The sequence below is a fragment of the Podarcis muralis genome, chromosome 1, assembly GCF_964188315.1.
Source record: "Podarcis muralis chromosome 1, rPodMur119.hap1.1, whole genome shotgun sequence".
NCBI classification, from domain to species: domain Eukaryota; kingdom Metazoa; phylum Chordata; class Lepidosauria; order Squamata; family Lacertidae; genus Podarcis; species Podarcis muralis.
Window position 1 is genome coordinate 109,731,805 of NC_135655.1, and position 15,599 is coordinate 109,747,403.

The 15,599-nt window shown below is 42.6% G+C and overlaps 2 protein-coding genes across 4 annotated transcripts in view; one reads left to right on the forward strand and one right to left on the reverse strand.

Moving 5' to 3' along the window:
• The first annotated feature begins 3,952 nt into the window (after window positions 1-3,952).
• Window positions 3,953-10,721, forward strand: G6PC2 (glucose-6-phosphatase catalytic subunit 2). Its single transcript, XM_028707814.2, has 5 exons — window positions 3,953-4,243; window positions 4,648-4,757; window positions 7,119-7,230; window positions 8,031-8,146; window positions 9,034-10,721. Exons 1-5 carry the CDS (start codon window positions 4,026-4,028, stop codon window positions 9,543-9,545), a joined length of 1,068 nt encoding a protein of 355 aa, XP_028563647.1. The 5' UTR covers window positions 3,953-4,025; the 3' UTR covers window positions 9,546-10,721.
• Window positions 10,722-13,887: 3,166 nt separating this feature from the next.
• ABCB11 (ATP binding cassette subfamily B member 11) overlaps window positions 13,888-15,599 on the reverse strand; it is a 54,463-nt gene continuing 52,751 nt past the window's right edge. For all 3 annotated transcript variants that reach the window (XM_077936997.1, XM_077937003.1, XM_077937008.1), the window contains one exon: window positions 13,888-15,448. In XM_077936997.1, the coding sequence (XP_077793123.1) occupies window positions 15,248-15,448 (201 nt within the window). In that variant the 3' untranslated portion in view covers window positions 13,888-15,247. The remainder of the gene's footprint in view (window positions 15,449-15,599) is intronic.

The window sequence follows — 15,599 nt, forward strand, 5'->3', positions numbered from 1 at the left end:
GGCTTATGAGATCTATTTTATTTTGTGTCAGAACCCCAAGATCCACGAATGTGGAGTCGGGTGCAACAGCCATATATGCTAAGAATTAAAGAATTCTGAGGGCAGGAATTTGCTTTTTAAAAATTATTATTAAGTACCCAAGGCTTAACAGAGCTCACAGTCCTTCCATACAAAATCCCATTGGGAGTCAGAAATCTTTCATGATCTACTGTAAATCAGCAAGAGGCCTACAGTAGGTCCCGATCTACTTTCTGCCTCCCTCAATGCTATTCACTCATAGCTGTATATTTACAAATACACAGGTTACAAAGACACCAGTAAACCTCTGCCTAGCCCCTTTCACCTCCAAATGAAATTGATTCTTCGAAGACTCGATCTGTTAAAGAGAGCACAAAGCATTTCCCCCTCATGGGTAAATTTTTTTAAGGTCAACTGGTACTTTGTTGGGGCCAACACTGAAAAACAAATAGCTGTCGGACCGTCAGGGATGAGCACTTAAAAGACTCAAAAAATAATGAGTCTAACCATCTGGGCAGCTTCATTTAGAAAGAATCCAATGCCACAGATTAGTTTGTGTTGTTGAAACAATAAAAAGTTCTTTTTAAAAAAGAGAGACCAATGTCTTGACATTCCGAAACAGACTGGGAGGCAAGGCAGTCCACTCATGCCAATAAGATGCTTATGCTAAAATAATTTCCACAAGGCTCTGGGTGGAACTGAGGCTGTGCACATATTCGAGGCTCAAAATGCAATAACATCGTTTCCCCTTGCTGCTTTTCAAGTCGCTTTTTCACATTGCTGTATTCATCGGAGAGTGGGTGGAGATGTCTTCACCCAATGCACATTACCTAATTTGCTTTCCCTCACCAAACCCCTGTTCAAGGAGGCTGTCGTCTGTGCATGCGTTGTCAACTGCACATGCATGACAGCTGTCTCAAATGTACACACCTAAGCTTCACGTTTTCAAATTGGATGGAAGCTGGCTTGAGGGGAAATGCATCAAACAGCAGTATTTCTTGAACTACAGGAGACCATATGGATTGTGGATAACTTTATGTGTGCTCAGCTTCAAACACCAGTGGCAGGAGCACACTGAAGCCAGAATCAATGGCAATGAGTACACAGCCTAAATCAGAATGGAAGTTGTGCAGAGTAGAGCAGAGTTTAAGTACTTTAAATAAATAAATGTCTTGCTTAAAACTCTCCCTAGAAATTAAACATTATATGATTGAGATAGCATCATAAAACTAGATCCTACATTGTTTTAAACAGTTGCTGATTTATTTCTCAAGTGGTTGAGTGAAGACATATGGGTATGTTATATATTGTGATAAATAACACGGTTAAATTAATATCTAGCCAGCCAGCTAGCAAACAATAACATGGCCGAGCCACCTTGTGGAGCAAGGTTGAATTTGACATCACTCACACACTTCATCAGGAGAGGGGCAAAGAGGGGGGAGGTGGATGCGCCAATCTGAATTACATAACAAAAATGCTTCTCAACCCCAGAGCATTAGGAAGTCAAATTACCTCTCTGATGCCTTTCCTCATAGCTTCATCAAACACTGCAGGACTTGAATCTGCTAAAAGGCTTCTTCAAACACATTTATCTCTGCTAAAGTAAATGCGTGAAATAGCTCTCCTATAGAAAAGGTCCTTTAAGTTCACCCATTGAAACCATCTGTTGTGTGAATCAAACGCAATAGCTTTATATGATTCCATTAAACACACAACATATATAGTTGGCAGAACGCCTTCTCACCCCCTCATATTTTTTTATTAAAGAGCCACAAGAGGTTATTTACTTTTATTGTTTTCTTAATTCCTATTTTCTTTCATCTTATTGGCAAGGAGCACCATGCACACTGATTTAAAAAATGCGTCCATAAAAATAACAAAACAATCAAGCCTAGACTGGTTCCCTCATTCATTTACATTTTTATTTTTTTTGATACGGTAGTGTCATATTTATTTTTAAAACCATTCTAATTTCCTCTGGGGAATATTTTGTATGCAGGCACCCCCCTGTGGTGACAATTGGTATTTATGTCAAGCGAAAAGCTTGAGAATTGAACAGGAATACTTGACCAGGTAGAGATACCAGCCATCTTCACACAGCCAGGATCAGGACGCATTCCTAATTGTCCGCGAGTGAAATCGGGCACAACTTCAAACAATCTCCTCGTGACTTTGCCACATCAGATGTGGTGGGCATCCTTTGCTTAACCAGTGCTATTTTTCTAGGAAAAAAGAGGTGCTGGAACTCACCATGAACACCTCCCTTGTTCTCTTATACAGTGGTACCTCAGGTTAAGAACTTAATTCGTTTTGGAGGTCTGTTCTTAACCTAAAACTGTTCTTAACCTGAAGCACCACTTTAGGTAATGGGGCCTCCTGCTGCTACTGCGCCACCGGAGCACGATTTGTGTTCTCTTCCTGAAGCAAAGTTCTTAACCCAAGGTACTATTTCTGGGTTAGCGGAGTCTGTAACCTGAAGCGTATGTAACCTGAAGCGTATGTAACCTGAGGTACCACTGTAATGGCAATGGTACCCACCTGAGAGGGGCCGAAATGGAGTTCTGGCAAGTTTCAGATGTGAAAAAGCCCTGCTTAAGCCTGCCCTAAGGCCAAATATGTTACAATGCTGCTGTTGTCCATGTAAACCTGATACCTTAAGGAAGGAAAGGACCACACATTATGAACGGTACAGCGCTGCCGTTTAAATGGGCACCCCCACTGTGAGGTTTCCTCATCATCATCCCTACAATGAGGCAGAATGAGGCAGGTGCTTCAGGTGGCAGATTCTGAGGTCCGGGAGCAGCCAGAGCTGTGAGTGCCTACGCCAGCCTGTTGCCCTCAACTGCAGTGGAAAACACTGTCCTTTCCCAGTATTGGAGTAAGATTCTACTACCAGTCCCGCTGGCTCCTATCTGTGCCTTGGGGAAGGCGCCATCTTGTCCTTCATCTCATAGCTGTCAACTTTTCCCTTTTCTTGTGAGGAATCCTATTCGGAATAAGGGAATTTCCCTTAAAAAAAGGGAAACGTTGACAGCTATGCATCACCTCAGGTGGCAAAATGTCTTGAACAGGCCTTGTCAAAAGGGAAAGAAAGGAGATCTCATAATGGACTACTGTATTTATTAACAGCAGGCCTCTTTTACATTGCAACATGTAGTTCTGCCCTTTTTCTCAGTATTTTCTAGACCAGCATAATGACCAATGCACAGAAGGTAACCTATTTGGAGGCACATGGTTCTTTTTAAGATCTTGTTGCTGTATGTATTATTACTGTTTACAATTGCAATTTAGAAGTATAATAGGCTATACCAGTGCTATTTTTCTAGAAAAAGAGGTGCAGGAACTCACCATGAATGCCTCCATTCTTCTCTTATAATGGCAATGGCACCCACCTGAGAGGTACCGAAACTCAGTTCTGGTGAGTCCCTGCTGAAAAAAAAAGGCCCTGGGCTATGCTTAGAGATGGGCATGGTAACAGAAGCAGGTTTTAATTTCAAATAAAAATGCAAAGCTTTAATGGCTTCTGCCTGCAGCGATTATTCATGTATTTCTGGTTTTTATAGCAGCAGCAGGAGCAGTAGTTAATCAAGGGTGCAAATGGCCAATGCCCAGTCTTGAGAGAAATGAGCTGTGCAAAAGATTCAGACAAACATGGCCCAACTGTTCATATAATGGTTACATAAGACGTGTATTTAGCATCACACACCTTTGCTCACAATTTGCTGCAGATCAGCATGTCCTTCAGTTCTCTTCCTCCATTAAAATGGCAAGCAAACAAAAGGGGGGGGGGGCTCTTTCCAAAGAGAGAGCCATGTGTCTTTGCCAAGAGTCACATGCTCCAGGGACGGACAATATAAAAGCAAAAAATCAACTACCGTCCACTGCTTTCATGTCCTCGTCTACTCTCCTTCCATGGTTTCATTTCTCCCATTGAAGCTAAAGAACAGAAGGGAACTTGCTTCATGCAAGGGACTCGGTCTTAGTGCTGTTTCTAACAAGTTAAGATGGATCTTCTCCACAGCCATGGTGTGCTCATAATTCAGCATTTGCAGAAGGATTACAGGTCATACCAGAGCTTTCTAAACTTCATGTCACATGTCGGAGATCCTCGGAACATTTTTTCAATTTATTTTCCTCTTTGGTTCCAGCTTAATCAAGTGGTTGGGACAAAAATGATCTGGGTGGCAGTGATCGGTGATTGGTTTAATCTTATATTTAAATGGTAAGGTTCGTTGCTTCCTTGGAAACTTTGGGAATGGCAGGATCCACAGTCTTCTGAGATGAGAACTCTTCCGGGGACTGTTGGTTACTGAAATTATTTAGGGTTTCATTCAATGCTAGCCGGAGTTGATCCATTAACACTGATGTGTATAACTAACTTAGGCTCATTAATTCCAATGGGTCTGTTCCCTTAGTTGGATGCAACCTGTAGTATATAAGCTTTGAAGAGTTATCTTTCCCCCTTTTAAACAAGACAAAGGAAAATAATGCTTCTGCTTCAGCATATTATGGTAAAGCTGATCTAGCAGTCAAGCAAGAATAATTAATATAAGGGAGACTGGTATGTTGCTAAATAACGTGTTGGACTTGTGTGCCCATTGAAGATAATGCTTTCTTTTCTGGCAGGATTTTGTTTGGTCATCGTCCATATTGGTGGGTCCAGGAGACAATGATCTATCCAAACCAAACTACCCCATGCCTTGAGCAGTTTCCTATAACATGTGAAACAGGGCCAGGTAAGATATAGAGTATGATCTGGATGCCACTGCAAAGCAGAACTAGGGTTCGTCTGTGCCTGCCTGGGAACATTGCCTTTCGTTCTATGATGGAAGGTGGGGAATAAATGTGAGAATAATTTTGTGTATGTGTATGTGTCTTCACTACTATGGAGTTGCAAATGGCCAGCTGTCCGATTTTTTTGGGGGGGGGGGGAGATTTAAATTAGGGAAGAAATTCCCCAGAATGATTTAAAACAGCATGAAGAACTGAAAAGACCTGGTTCAACTGTTTGTGATAACATTCACATCCTTGCCCCCACCTGTAGAAAAGCAGTGTAGAAAATGCTAGTCTTAGTAGGAGATTTCAACTTCAGAAGTAGGTTTCATAAGAACGATTAACTGCAGAAAAGAAAGAAGGAAGAGAAGGAAAATTTGCATATCTGCCATCATTGTAGCAGATGAATAGATCAGGTACTATTTGTTCCACCAGCTACAGGGTAGCTGAGTCAATCATTTATAGGGATGGGCGTGAAACCAATAAAACTGTTTAGGACCAGCAACATAAGTGGCTTGGTACCCATTTCCCTGAGAAATTAATATCTAGTCTGGCTGCAAAGAACAGCTGCTTGAAGTGTTTCTTCATACCATGCTTTTCCATACCATGTTACCAAGTATTACTACAGGCCAGCGCAGGGACGCGGACTTATAAAAAATATTGGGGGGGCCCGGGAAAGCTCATGAATAATAAATAAGCTCATGAATATGCAAATAAAGTGGCGCCGCCTCCTCGTGAGCGAATAGGGGAGAGCGTGCTGCGCCTATTAATCAGCTCCAAAGGAAATTGGGTGGAGCTTTTGCTCGGGAGGGAGGGCAGGAGGCATGCAGCCCGCCCCTCCCTGTGCATTTTGGGCTGGGGGAGGGGCGGCGATGGCGCTCTGCTGGAGGGGCGCCGGAGATTATTGGGGGGGCGGAGCCCCCCCAAACGAATTTTTGAGGGGGCTCGGGCCCCCTCAAGCCCCATGGAGTCGGCGCCTATGGGCCAGCGAAATATGGATTTGACAAAAAGGAGCTGTGAGCAATTTACCAGGCACAGAAACATAGCAAGCTGCCTTATCCTGAGCCCGTCTTGTGGAGCCTTGTCTACACTGAGTGGCAGTGGCTCTTCAGGATTTCAGGCAGGGAGTCTCTCCTAGCCCTACCTGGATGCTGGGGATGGAACCTGGGACCCTCTGCGTGGAAAGCAGATGCTCTAACAGGTGAGCTCTGGCCCTTCCCCAAATGCAAGTGCCATGCACCAGCACCACATGGTCTGGCAATTAGCCTGAAGACATGCGATGCAGTTCTACTGCTGAAGCAAAGGAACACTGGCCCCATCAGCCAATCGCATGGGAAACCACCTGGGTTTCGCATGTAAGTTGGAGGGCAAACGGGATACAAGTGAAATAAATTGATGTAAGGATGGGATGTTTGTATATAACTGTCCCGTCCCACCCCGGCAGGTCTATACCATACTTCAACATTTCTCTGATGAAAATAGAGGTGTCCTATTTTATAATAATAATAATAATAATAATAATAATAATAATAATAATAATAATAATATGCTTTTATTATTTAAGTCTCACCCATCTGACTGGGTTGTCCCAGCCACTCTGGGCGGCTTCCAATATATATAAAAACATTATTAAATAGTAAACATTGAAAAACTTCCCTATACAGGGCTGCCTTCAAAAGTCTTATAAAGGTTGTATAGTTACTTAGTTATAGTTACTCCTTGGCTCAGGGGTAGCATAACTTCATACCCTCCAACATTTCTCTGCTGAAAATAGGGGTGTCCTAAGGAAAAGAGGGACATTCCAGGATCAAATCAGAAACCAGGAAGGCTTCTGTAAATCCAGGATTGTCCCTGGAAAATAGGGACACAAGGAAGGTCTGCAGCTCCATCTCTAATAGATTAGAGATTAGAATGCTAATTTTGCTACCATGAGTATGGATCAGTTACCTTTGTGGTTAGGGATTTTTCCCCCCTTTGCTTTTTAAGATTCATTGGCTGCTAGTTTCCGTGGGTGATTTCTCCTTCTCTGGTCTGATGGGAGATGTCTCTTAAGATTGGGCATCTAATTGCTCTGCATGAACTGCATATGAATACTGCAGGCAATTTAGTCCTATGGGCACATCTGAAGTTTATAAGACACCTCTTATAGATATAAGAGTGCTCCTGATCACTGTTTGCTGATCCCCCCTGTAACTGCAATATTATTAAGTTGTTTGGAATGTTACATGCCAAGAACCCTGCCTTGCAACAGACACATGGGCTTTGGAGATGTACTGGTGCCTTTTGGAATTTTACCACTGCCTTGTTTTGTTATTTCTCTACAGGAAGCCCCTCTGGACATGCCATGGGATCATCATGTGTCTGGTATGTGATGGTGTCAGCAGCCCTGAGCTACACGGTGAGGCAGAAAGGGAAATCAACCATTAATCTGCACAGGTCAGTCTCTTTCCCAAAGCCACCCGTTTAGGAACGTTATACGTTTGCCACGAGATGGGCAGTGCGAAAATGTGAAAATGCTTTTGTTACTGTTTTTTTGATCAAGCAGCAACAATACAAAGGAGATTTTGCAGTGGTTCCTTTGGTAACTTAAAGCCTTGTGCGCCATTAATGCCGAACTCAAGACTGAGGAGCGGAGGGTGAGATGATAGATGCCCTCACAGAAGGCTAGAGAGGCCCATGCCGCTTCCAATTATGGAGACCTTTCACCATGAAACAATTAAAAATGACAAAACATGAAAACAAAATAAAATAAATTTTTGGTCTGATGCACTTAAAAAACAGGTACAGTGGTACCTCGGGTTAAGTACTTAATTCGTTCTGGAGGTCCGTACTTAACCTGAAACTGTTCTTAACCTGAAGCACCACTTTAGCTAATGGGGCCTCCCACTGCTTCTGCGCCGCCGGAGCACAATTTCTGTTCTCATCCTGAAGCAAAGTTCTTAACCTGAAGCACTATTTCTGGGTTAGCAGAGTTTGTAACCTGAAGCGTATGTAACCTGAAGCGTATGTAACCCGAGGTACCACTGTAGTGGCATGCTAAATGCCAAAATAAAAAACAACAAGTTTCTAAATTTGAGGACTCCTTGACTTTGAGGTCCAGGCCAACTGACCCCTGTGGCATCCACTCTGATCAGCCCTGAACTGAGATGTGGATGCTGAGAAGAGAGAGGGGAAAAACAGTCTAATAATTTTCATTTGGTTTTTGTTATTATTTTCTCCAACTGTTTCTTTAACAGACTCACCTGGTCTTTCCTGTGGAGCATGTTCTGGATTATTCAGATCAGTGTGTGTGTCTCGAGAGTCTTCATAGCAACACATTTCCCTCACCAAGTCATCCTTGGAGTGATTGCTGGTAATAAGGACAGAGCTTTCTTTTTCTATGGCAGGATTTTCTATGTACAGGATTTTGGAAATTACGGGAAAGTGGGTTCATAAGTATATTATGTGGGTAGTGGGAATGCATACCTAACCAGGTGTCCATGTCAATGTTAAAGTTGTTTTCAAAATTCTGAGGCGATAAGGAATAAGAAGCGGTGGCAGCAGGGCTAAATTTCACACACTGATTTTAACTTCTTTAGCTGCTGGCTTCTAGTGAAGACTTTTAAGTGAACAGGAAGTGTACTTAGTTTAGGCTATGTACCCATTAGTGACTTAAACTCCTCTGTATTTCAAGTCACATTTCCACATTGCGGTACACACCAGAGTGACGGTGGGGCTGTCTCCACCTGATGTGCTGGACCTATTTGGTTTCCCAACGCCTGCAACCCAACTCCATTCAAGAAGTTGTCATCTGTGCATGTGCAATGACTTTCTCAAGTGGACACACCTCAGCTTAACTGCAGAGTGACTGTGGCTGACCTTTTCAATTCAGATGGGGTGTGTGTAACCTCTAAGTGATTTTAAAAAAGGTAAAACATTAAAAGTAACTAAAGGCAGTTAATAACAGGTATTTAAAAATGTTCAAAAGATGATTAAAATCAACAGTAAACAAAAGGATTAAACACATGCCAGCGTTCTTCATGTCTGGATACTCTTGCCTAAACAAAAACATTTTAAGCAGATGACAAAAAGAGAACAGCGAAGGTGCCTGTCTTACAAAGGGATACATTTTGCAATACCTTAAATATCACACCAAACTCATTCTGCTGTGTGGTGTTTTTTGTTTTTTTGGCTAAGCATGGAAATATATCCGTTTCAAGTAAACACACCACTTCTAATGTCTCGTTTCTTCATTCACAGGCATGCTCGTTGCTGAAGCGTTTGAACATGCCCCAGCCATCCAAACAGCAAGTTTAAAAACATATATCCAGACAAATGTGTTCCTCTTTGTTTCCGCTCTCGGCTTTTACTTGGTTCTGAAGCTTATCGATATTGATCTTTTGTGGTCTATTCCAAAGGCAAAGAAGTGGTGTGCCAACCCAGAGTGGATCAATATTGACACGACTCCATTCGCCGGACTGGTGAGGAACTTAGGTGCCCTGTTTGGGCTAGGCCTCAGCATTAACTCTGAGATGTTTATCTTGGGCTGTAAAGGTAAACATGGCTATAAACTGAGTTTCAGGATGTCATGCATAGCTACATCCTTAGCGACGCTGCAGCTCTATGATTTTATCAAGATACCCACCCACACAGAGTATCTGTTTTACATCCTTTCTTTCTGTAAAAGTGCAGCCATACCGCTTACGGTAGTGGCCTTTGTTCCGTATTGCATATACTTGCTCATGAAGCCAACAGAAAAGAAGTTTTGGTAGACATTAATGGTTGGTTTACCGTGGAAGATCCTGGAACGTCTTAAGATGCCAAGGATGCTCTGTGGCCGAAGACTCAAAACAGTTATTTCACTTTCTCTCACTCTCCATTCCGAACAATGGTGGGTATATTTCTGATATGTAAAATCGAAAAGACGCTTACACCCAGGACTGAGATTCTCGTACCAGAAATAATGATCGGTTAAGACCCAAATACTGACAATTAGAATGTTATAACATGGCTGCCTGAGCTTCCAACAGTTAGAAAAGTTTGTATATATGTATGTACTAGTAGTCAAAGCATGCTGGATTTTTTTCTGCCCTGAAACTGAAAAGTGCTTCGCCTACCTACCTGCTCCTCTGTCTCAGCCCAGGAGATGTATAGTTTTACTCAGCACTGCATTTTATGTATTTGTGTGGGCATGTGTACATTTGTATAAAAAGGTAAAGGGACCCCTGACCATTGGGTCCAATCGTGGCCGACTCTGGGGTTGCAGCGCTCATCTCGCTTTATTGGCCAGTACATTTGTATAGTTACTAGTAAATTAAACTTGCATTCTGCAAGCACCTACCTATGTTTCTGGTGAGCTCACACTTCCCTCACATCCAAGCCTTAAGCAACTCTGTGACCCATGAGTGACTTACTTTGCTCTCTGCGGAAATGCTGACATCTATTCTGAGGTAAATGTCATGACCCAAGCTATTACTGTTAAGACCCAATATATTCATTTTGTCAGACTTTTCTATTAATCAGTGTTTTGTGGACTGTATATGTGCCAATTTGCTAGGTGACCCAGAATTTCCACCACCTTTTGGGAGTATATATTTTTTGTCTTGTATCTTCCCATCCCATTTAGTAAGACACAGAGGCTACAACCCTATACTCACTTAGCTGGGACTTAAGAGTCAGTGAACTCAATGGGATTTCAAGTAGAAATGTATAGGATTTGCACTGTTACTCTCTGCCTTTCAGAGCCTTTCAGTTTTTTCAGGTAACTGTGGAGTGTTTTGGATAATGAATGTGCAAAATTTCAGCTTTCTGGGAAGCCTGGAAGATGCTCAACCATTTGAGGGTGTTCTTTGAATACTCTGTTTTGTGGGAGCTGTGTATAAATGTCCTATTTTTAACTTTGTGTAGCAACTGGGGTGCTTTGGACTATACATGTACCAAATGTCAAGGCTCTACAATACTGGGTCTCGTTTATTCACTGAAAAGAGAGAAAATGAGTGATTAATATTTACTAAAATTATGCTATTATATGATACAACTTATCTGGATCATATAATAATTTGTGAGGTGGCTACTAGTAAAATGCTGTCCTCAGATTTTTCCAAGAATGCGAAGCAAAAGTAACTACTTAGTTGGTCATTACATAACAGGAAGGCAAGGGTTTTTGCACTGATATGTCACTTGTGTTTTTGTATCTTGCATGTTATTTCTGCACCCTCCCTTGCTTTGAACTGTGCAGTCTAGTGATGAAAATGGAAACATCTTTTATACATTAAACTTCTCTTTCAAATACTGGTAATATCTGCATTACTTAACAGGTCAGGAGTTTTTACCCTCTGAAAGCAGCTGAATCATTGTTAGATAAGTATACAGAATTGTAGCTTAGAAAAGGACAAACTATTTATTGATATGCATGCTCTGTGCTACATACAACTTGTATGGAATAACGTTCAGCCTCACAGCCTTTCCACCTTGGTAGACCGAGGAACTGAAAGACGCAGATATGCGAGAGATAATGCTTTGACCAAGGTCATGGCTGAGGTGTGACCTGAAGCCCACATTTCTTCATATTCAGCTGGCACCCCAAATTCAGCACCATTAATTCATCACATCCCAGCTCCTGCTAGGAAAGATCCACTGCAATACCATGGATGCATGCCATAAGTAGATGTTTAGACGGAACCAAAGCTAACCAAATTTTCTTTATTAATGGCAGTCACAAAGATTAATCTCTATATCATTCACACACATCCAGCATTTGGCAAGGTCATTTTGCATCTGGAACAATAAACATGCACTAAATCTAAACCAGGGATGGGGAATCCTTTGGCCCTCCAAATGTTTGATTCCCAGCTCCCATCAGCCCCAGGCAACATGGTCCAATGGTCAGGGACGATGGGAGTTGTGGTCCAACAAAAATATCCTCACAATAAGCAAATATGAGTGTACTGTATTTTAATTCTGCCACTACACATTGGCACGCAATGCAGCTTATCTCAGTCATTTCTGGGTGTCTACTGTTCTGCTCACATCAGCATTCTTGCGCTCCACGGCTGTTTACTTAAGCATCATAACATTATGCTACAAACTTTTCAAATGCAAAAAGTAGGGTGCCTTACCCAGGCAGCATACAACCAATTCTGAATACTGTATTCATAGTACGGTGCTTTTGCTTTGTTTTAACAAAAGCCACATACCTAATTGTATTGTTATATTGCTGTGTTGTGTTCTGTCTTTTTATTTTTATTTTAAATACAAAACTCCTCTAGAGGCACAAAGGCATGTTCCCTTTGAGAGACGGAGGGAGAGAAGTGCATCATAGCAGGGATGGTGTTTGAGTAAAGAAAGCTTAGCTGATGAACGACACACTTCAGTGAATTAAATTTACGTAAATATAAAATATTAATTGTGAAGGAAAAATCTTTTGCTTTTGATGGTAGTAGATACTGTATTTGAAGAGGCATTCATTTCTTTTCTGTGTGCAAGAAGAAGCAATCCTATACCCACTTCCCTGGGGGGGAGGGGGTAAACCCCACTGAACCCAGTAGGACTAAGTTTTAGTAGACATGTACTATAAATGTTGCTGCCTTCATTTGCTCTAAGTATATTATTGAGCTATTGCCAAAGGATTTTTTCCGCTTTTTCCTTGGTGTAAATGTCAGTAATTTTCACAAACATTTCTGACATTCTCTTGTTAAGTGACAGTCACCAATGCTTAACAAGCCTGGAGGATACTAGAATGTCACCTTGTGAACTTAATTTGCAATGCATGAAGAGTTCCAACACAGAGCAGGGGGATTTGGGGAAACCATTTATATCAAGCCAGCTACAATCTCAATTATTCTTTTCCTGTTAACGGTTTCCTCTCTGTAGATTGCTAACAGCTACATGAGGGAAATCTAGTTTTAAATTGATTGATTTTTGGCAGCATGTATATTTCCAAATTAACAGATTGCGTTTACGAAAAGGCCTTTTCCACAAATAAGATTTGGGGTTACCAAGTAACCTTAAAAAAACCCCAACGGCTCTGGAACATCACACCTCTGTAACGATGAATAGCCCTTGTTTGGGACTCATCAGTTTGAGCTGCCTTACTTCTAAGTCACTGTTTGATGCCTAATTCGAACTCCCTTTCCACAGTATGATGATGAAAGCCCATAATAAATCCCATGAATTGCCCAGATGAAAAGGTAGAAAGTATGGTCATGCATAGGCCTGGCTCTTCCCATTCAATCAGCCAAAGACAGCTGTGACTTGGCAGCACGCAGCTGTCAGGGACATCAAGGAGGATGCAAACCACCTCTGGGTACCATCATAGCCCTGGAGACAGAATCCCCTTCTTCAGGGGATGAGGCTGAGGATTCTGAACCAGAACAGAGAAGGCAGTCAGGGCCAGCTTCCACCATATGAGCCAGGGCGAAGTTCCCCTCCAGCTTGAGAATGATTGGACTTGGGAGACTCCGTTGCAGAAACCCCAGTGAGACCATTGCCTTTGAATACCAGTTCCTGGGAATCAGAGGTGGGCAGGATGTCATTGTACCTAGGTCCTGCTTGCCGGCTTTCCACAGGTATCTGGTTGGCTGCTGTAAGAACAGAATGCTGGACTAGATGGGCCATTGACTTGATCCAGCAGACTCTTCTTATGTTCCCACCAGAGGCTCCCCCACTCCACTGTCGTAGGAGACTACAAGAGCAGGTTGGGGCTGCTTTAACTGAATAAACTCCCTTAACCTTCCAGTGCAGGCAGAGCTAACCATTGGGATTCAGCTGCTTCCACTGCATAGGGCCCAATTTGTTTGTTGCTGAAGCAACACCAGACCTCTGTGTTTATATAGCACAGCCTGAGCCTTGCATCCAGCCTGAATTTTGCCTTGTGCTGCATCCAGCCTGGTCCCTGCCGGCCTCGTCCTGCACCCAACCTGAGCTACGCCTCACTGCAGAGTAGCACATCTGATTCCAGATAATAACGACAACAGTAAATTAAACCAAAGTTTATTGCCCTTTCACAACACCCGCCTCACTCAGCCTAATGGTTCTGGATGCAGTTACTTCTTTCCATCCTTTTTTAAAAGAATATTTAGTCAGCAGAAAACACAAGACAGCAAAGACCCAAAATTTCATCCCTTGCTTTAATGAAAACATATCTGTACACAAGTAGCTGGGTAGCCAAGTGGTAAAGTGAGGAGGAAGGTAGTGGTACAAATTCTCCTTTCTGTATCTCCACTTCCACACAGTGTAGATTCTTTACTTACCAGTCTTCCCCAACCTGGTTTTGGACTGCAATTCCCATCAGCTCCAGCTAGCACAGTTGCTGGAGGCTGGGGAAAGCTAGTTTAGATATTCAGTTAGCATTGGCTGTTCACTTCTGCAAACACATAACAACAAACATTCCCTACCCCCAAAGGACCGAGTGCAGTGCGGCTGCTTTTGCCTTTTCCTGCGTTTTCTTTTCCTGATTCAGCAGCACTGATGGTAATTTTTCTGTCGCTTTCTGCAGCATCAGTATGAACAGTCTCCTGCACCCCCTAGCTGTTTTTTCCAGTGTTCTTTGTTTTGAGAAAGGCATTGTGGCAGCTCCAGATGCCTTTTTAACGAGCAAGGGGAAAACTGCAGCTGACTTTTTCTCCATTTGAGAAAGCTACCATAACAGGACCTATAGCTTGCTGGTGCAACACATGCCCTGCCTGATCCATTTATATTCATGTGAACTGAATGGTTTGCGATGGAACTGTACATCCCTATGTCAAGTTGCATCCAGACAGTTCAGTGTGTTGGAATGATCGCAATATGGATCAGCACACAAATCCATACATAGATCTGCACTGGCTTTGTGCGAAATTTCTCCCTTGTTTGATCGGTGGTGAATATAATTTCATAACTTGCTGAACCTCCAGTGGCACATGCAGTGCACTCATGTGCAGAACAGGCGTCATGGGTAAGACAGCCTTTCTTGATGGACACACACAGCCACCTTACAATGCTTCCTTCGTGTTTACGGATATGTGGACACCTGCGTTTAGATATTTCCATGATCACAACTGTGAAATGAGTAATAGTAGGTCATGCCAGTGGATGCCACTGTTTGCCCAGAGTGCCAAGTGGAAGCTTCCATGTGGACCGGGGGATGCAGATCTGCAGTTGTTGACTTCACTGGTGTCGCAGGTATGTGGCCTAATAATCCAGACATATAAATACTTCGGCAGAACTTTAGTTGATTAAAAAAACAACAACAGGTTTTGAGCACTCTCCCAACAACATCACTGTTTGAGTAGATGTTGCCTTTCTTCGTACCCACAGCAAGTTTAATGACTGATGTCACAAGCTGGCAAGCGGGGGGGGGGGGGTGCGCTTTCTCCTGCACATTTGCAATAGCAGAGTGAATGTGTAACATAAAGATTATTGACATGTTCATCCTTGGTCTTATCACATCCCCAAGTAAATTACATTGATTGTGTCGTGGAGTAAGTGTGAAAGCTCAGCTGATAGGTGCCCCAGTAGTAACCAGTTTGTAGTATGCCCCTTGCTGGGCCATCAGTTCTTCATGAGTGCCCTTTTCAACGATCACTCCTTGCGACATGACAGCTATGATATCAGAATGCTGAATGGTAGAAAGGCGGTGAGCTATGACGATGCACGTTCGGCCTTCTCTAGCTTTATCCAGTGCAGCCTGCACAGTCTGAAGACAAGGGAGAAAGTGACAAAGGTAGTAAAGGCAACTTTCCGCAGAGTATCTCGATGTTGCTCCTGGCAATTGCATTCTAATCTGGTCATTCACATAATTAATATATATATATATGTAACCAAATAAGTCCTTTCTCCCCTGAAGT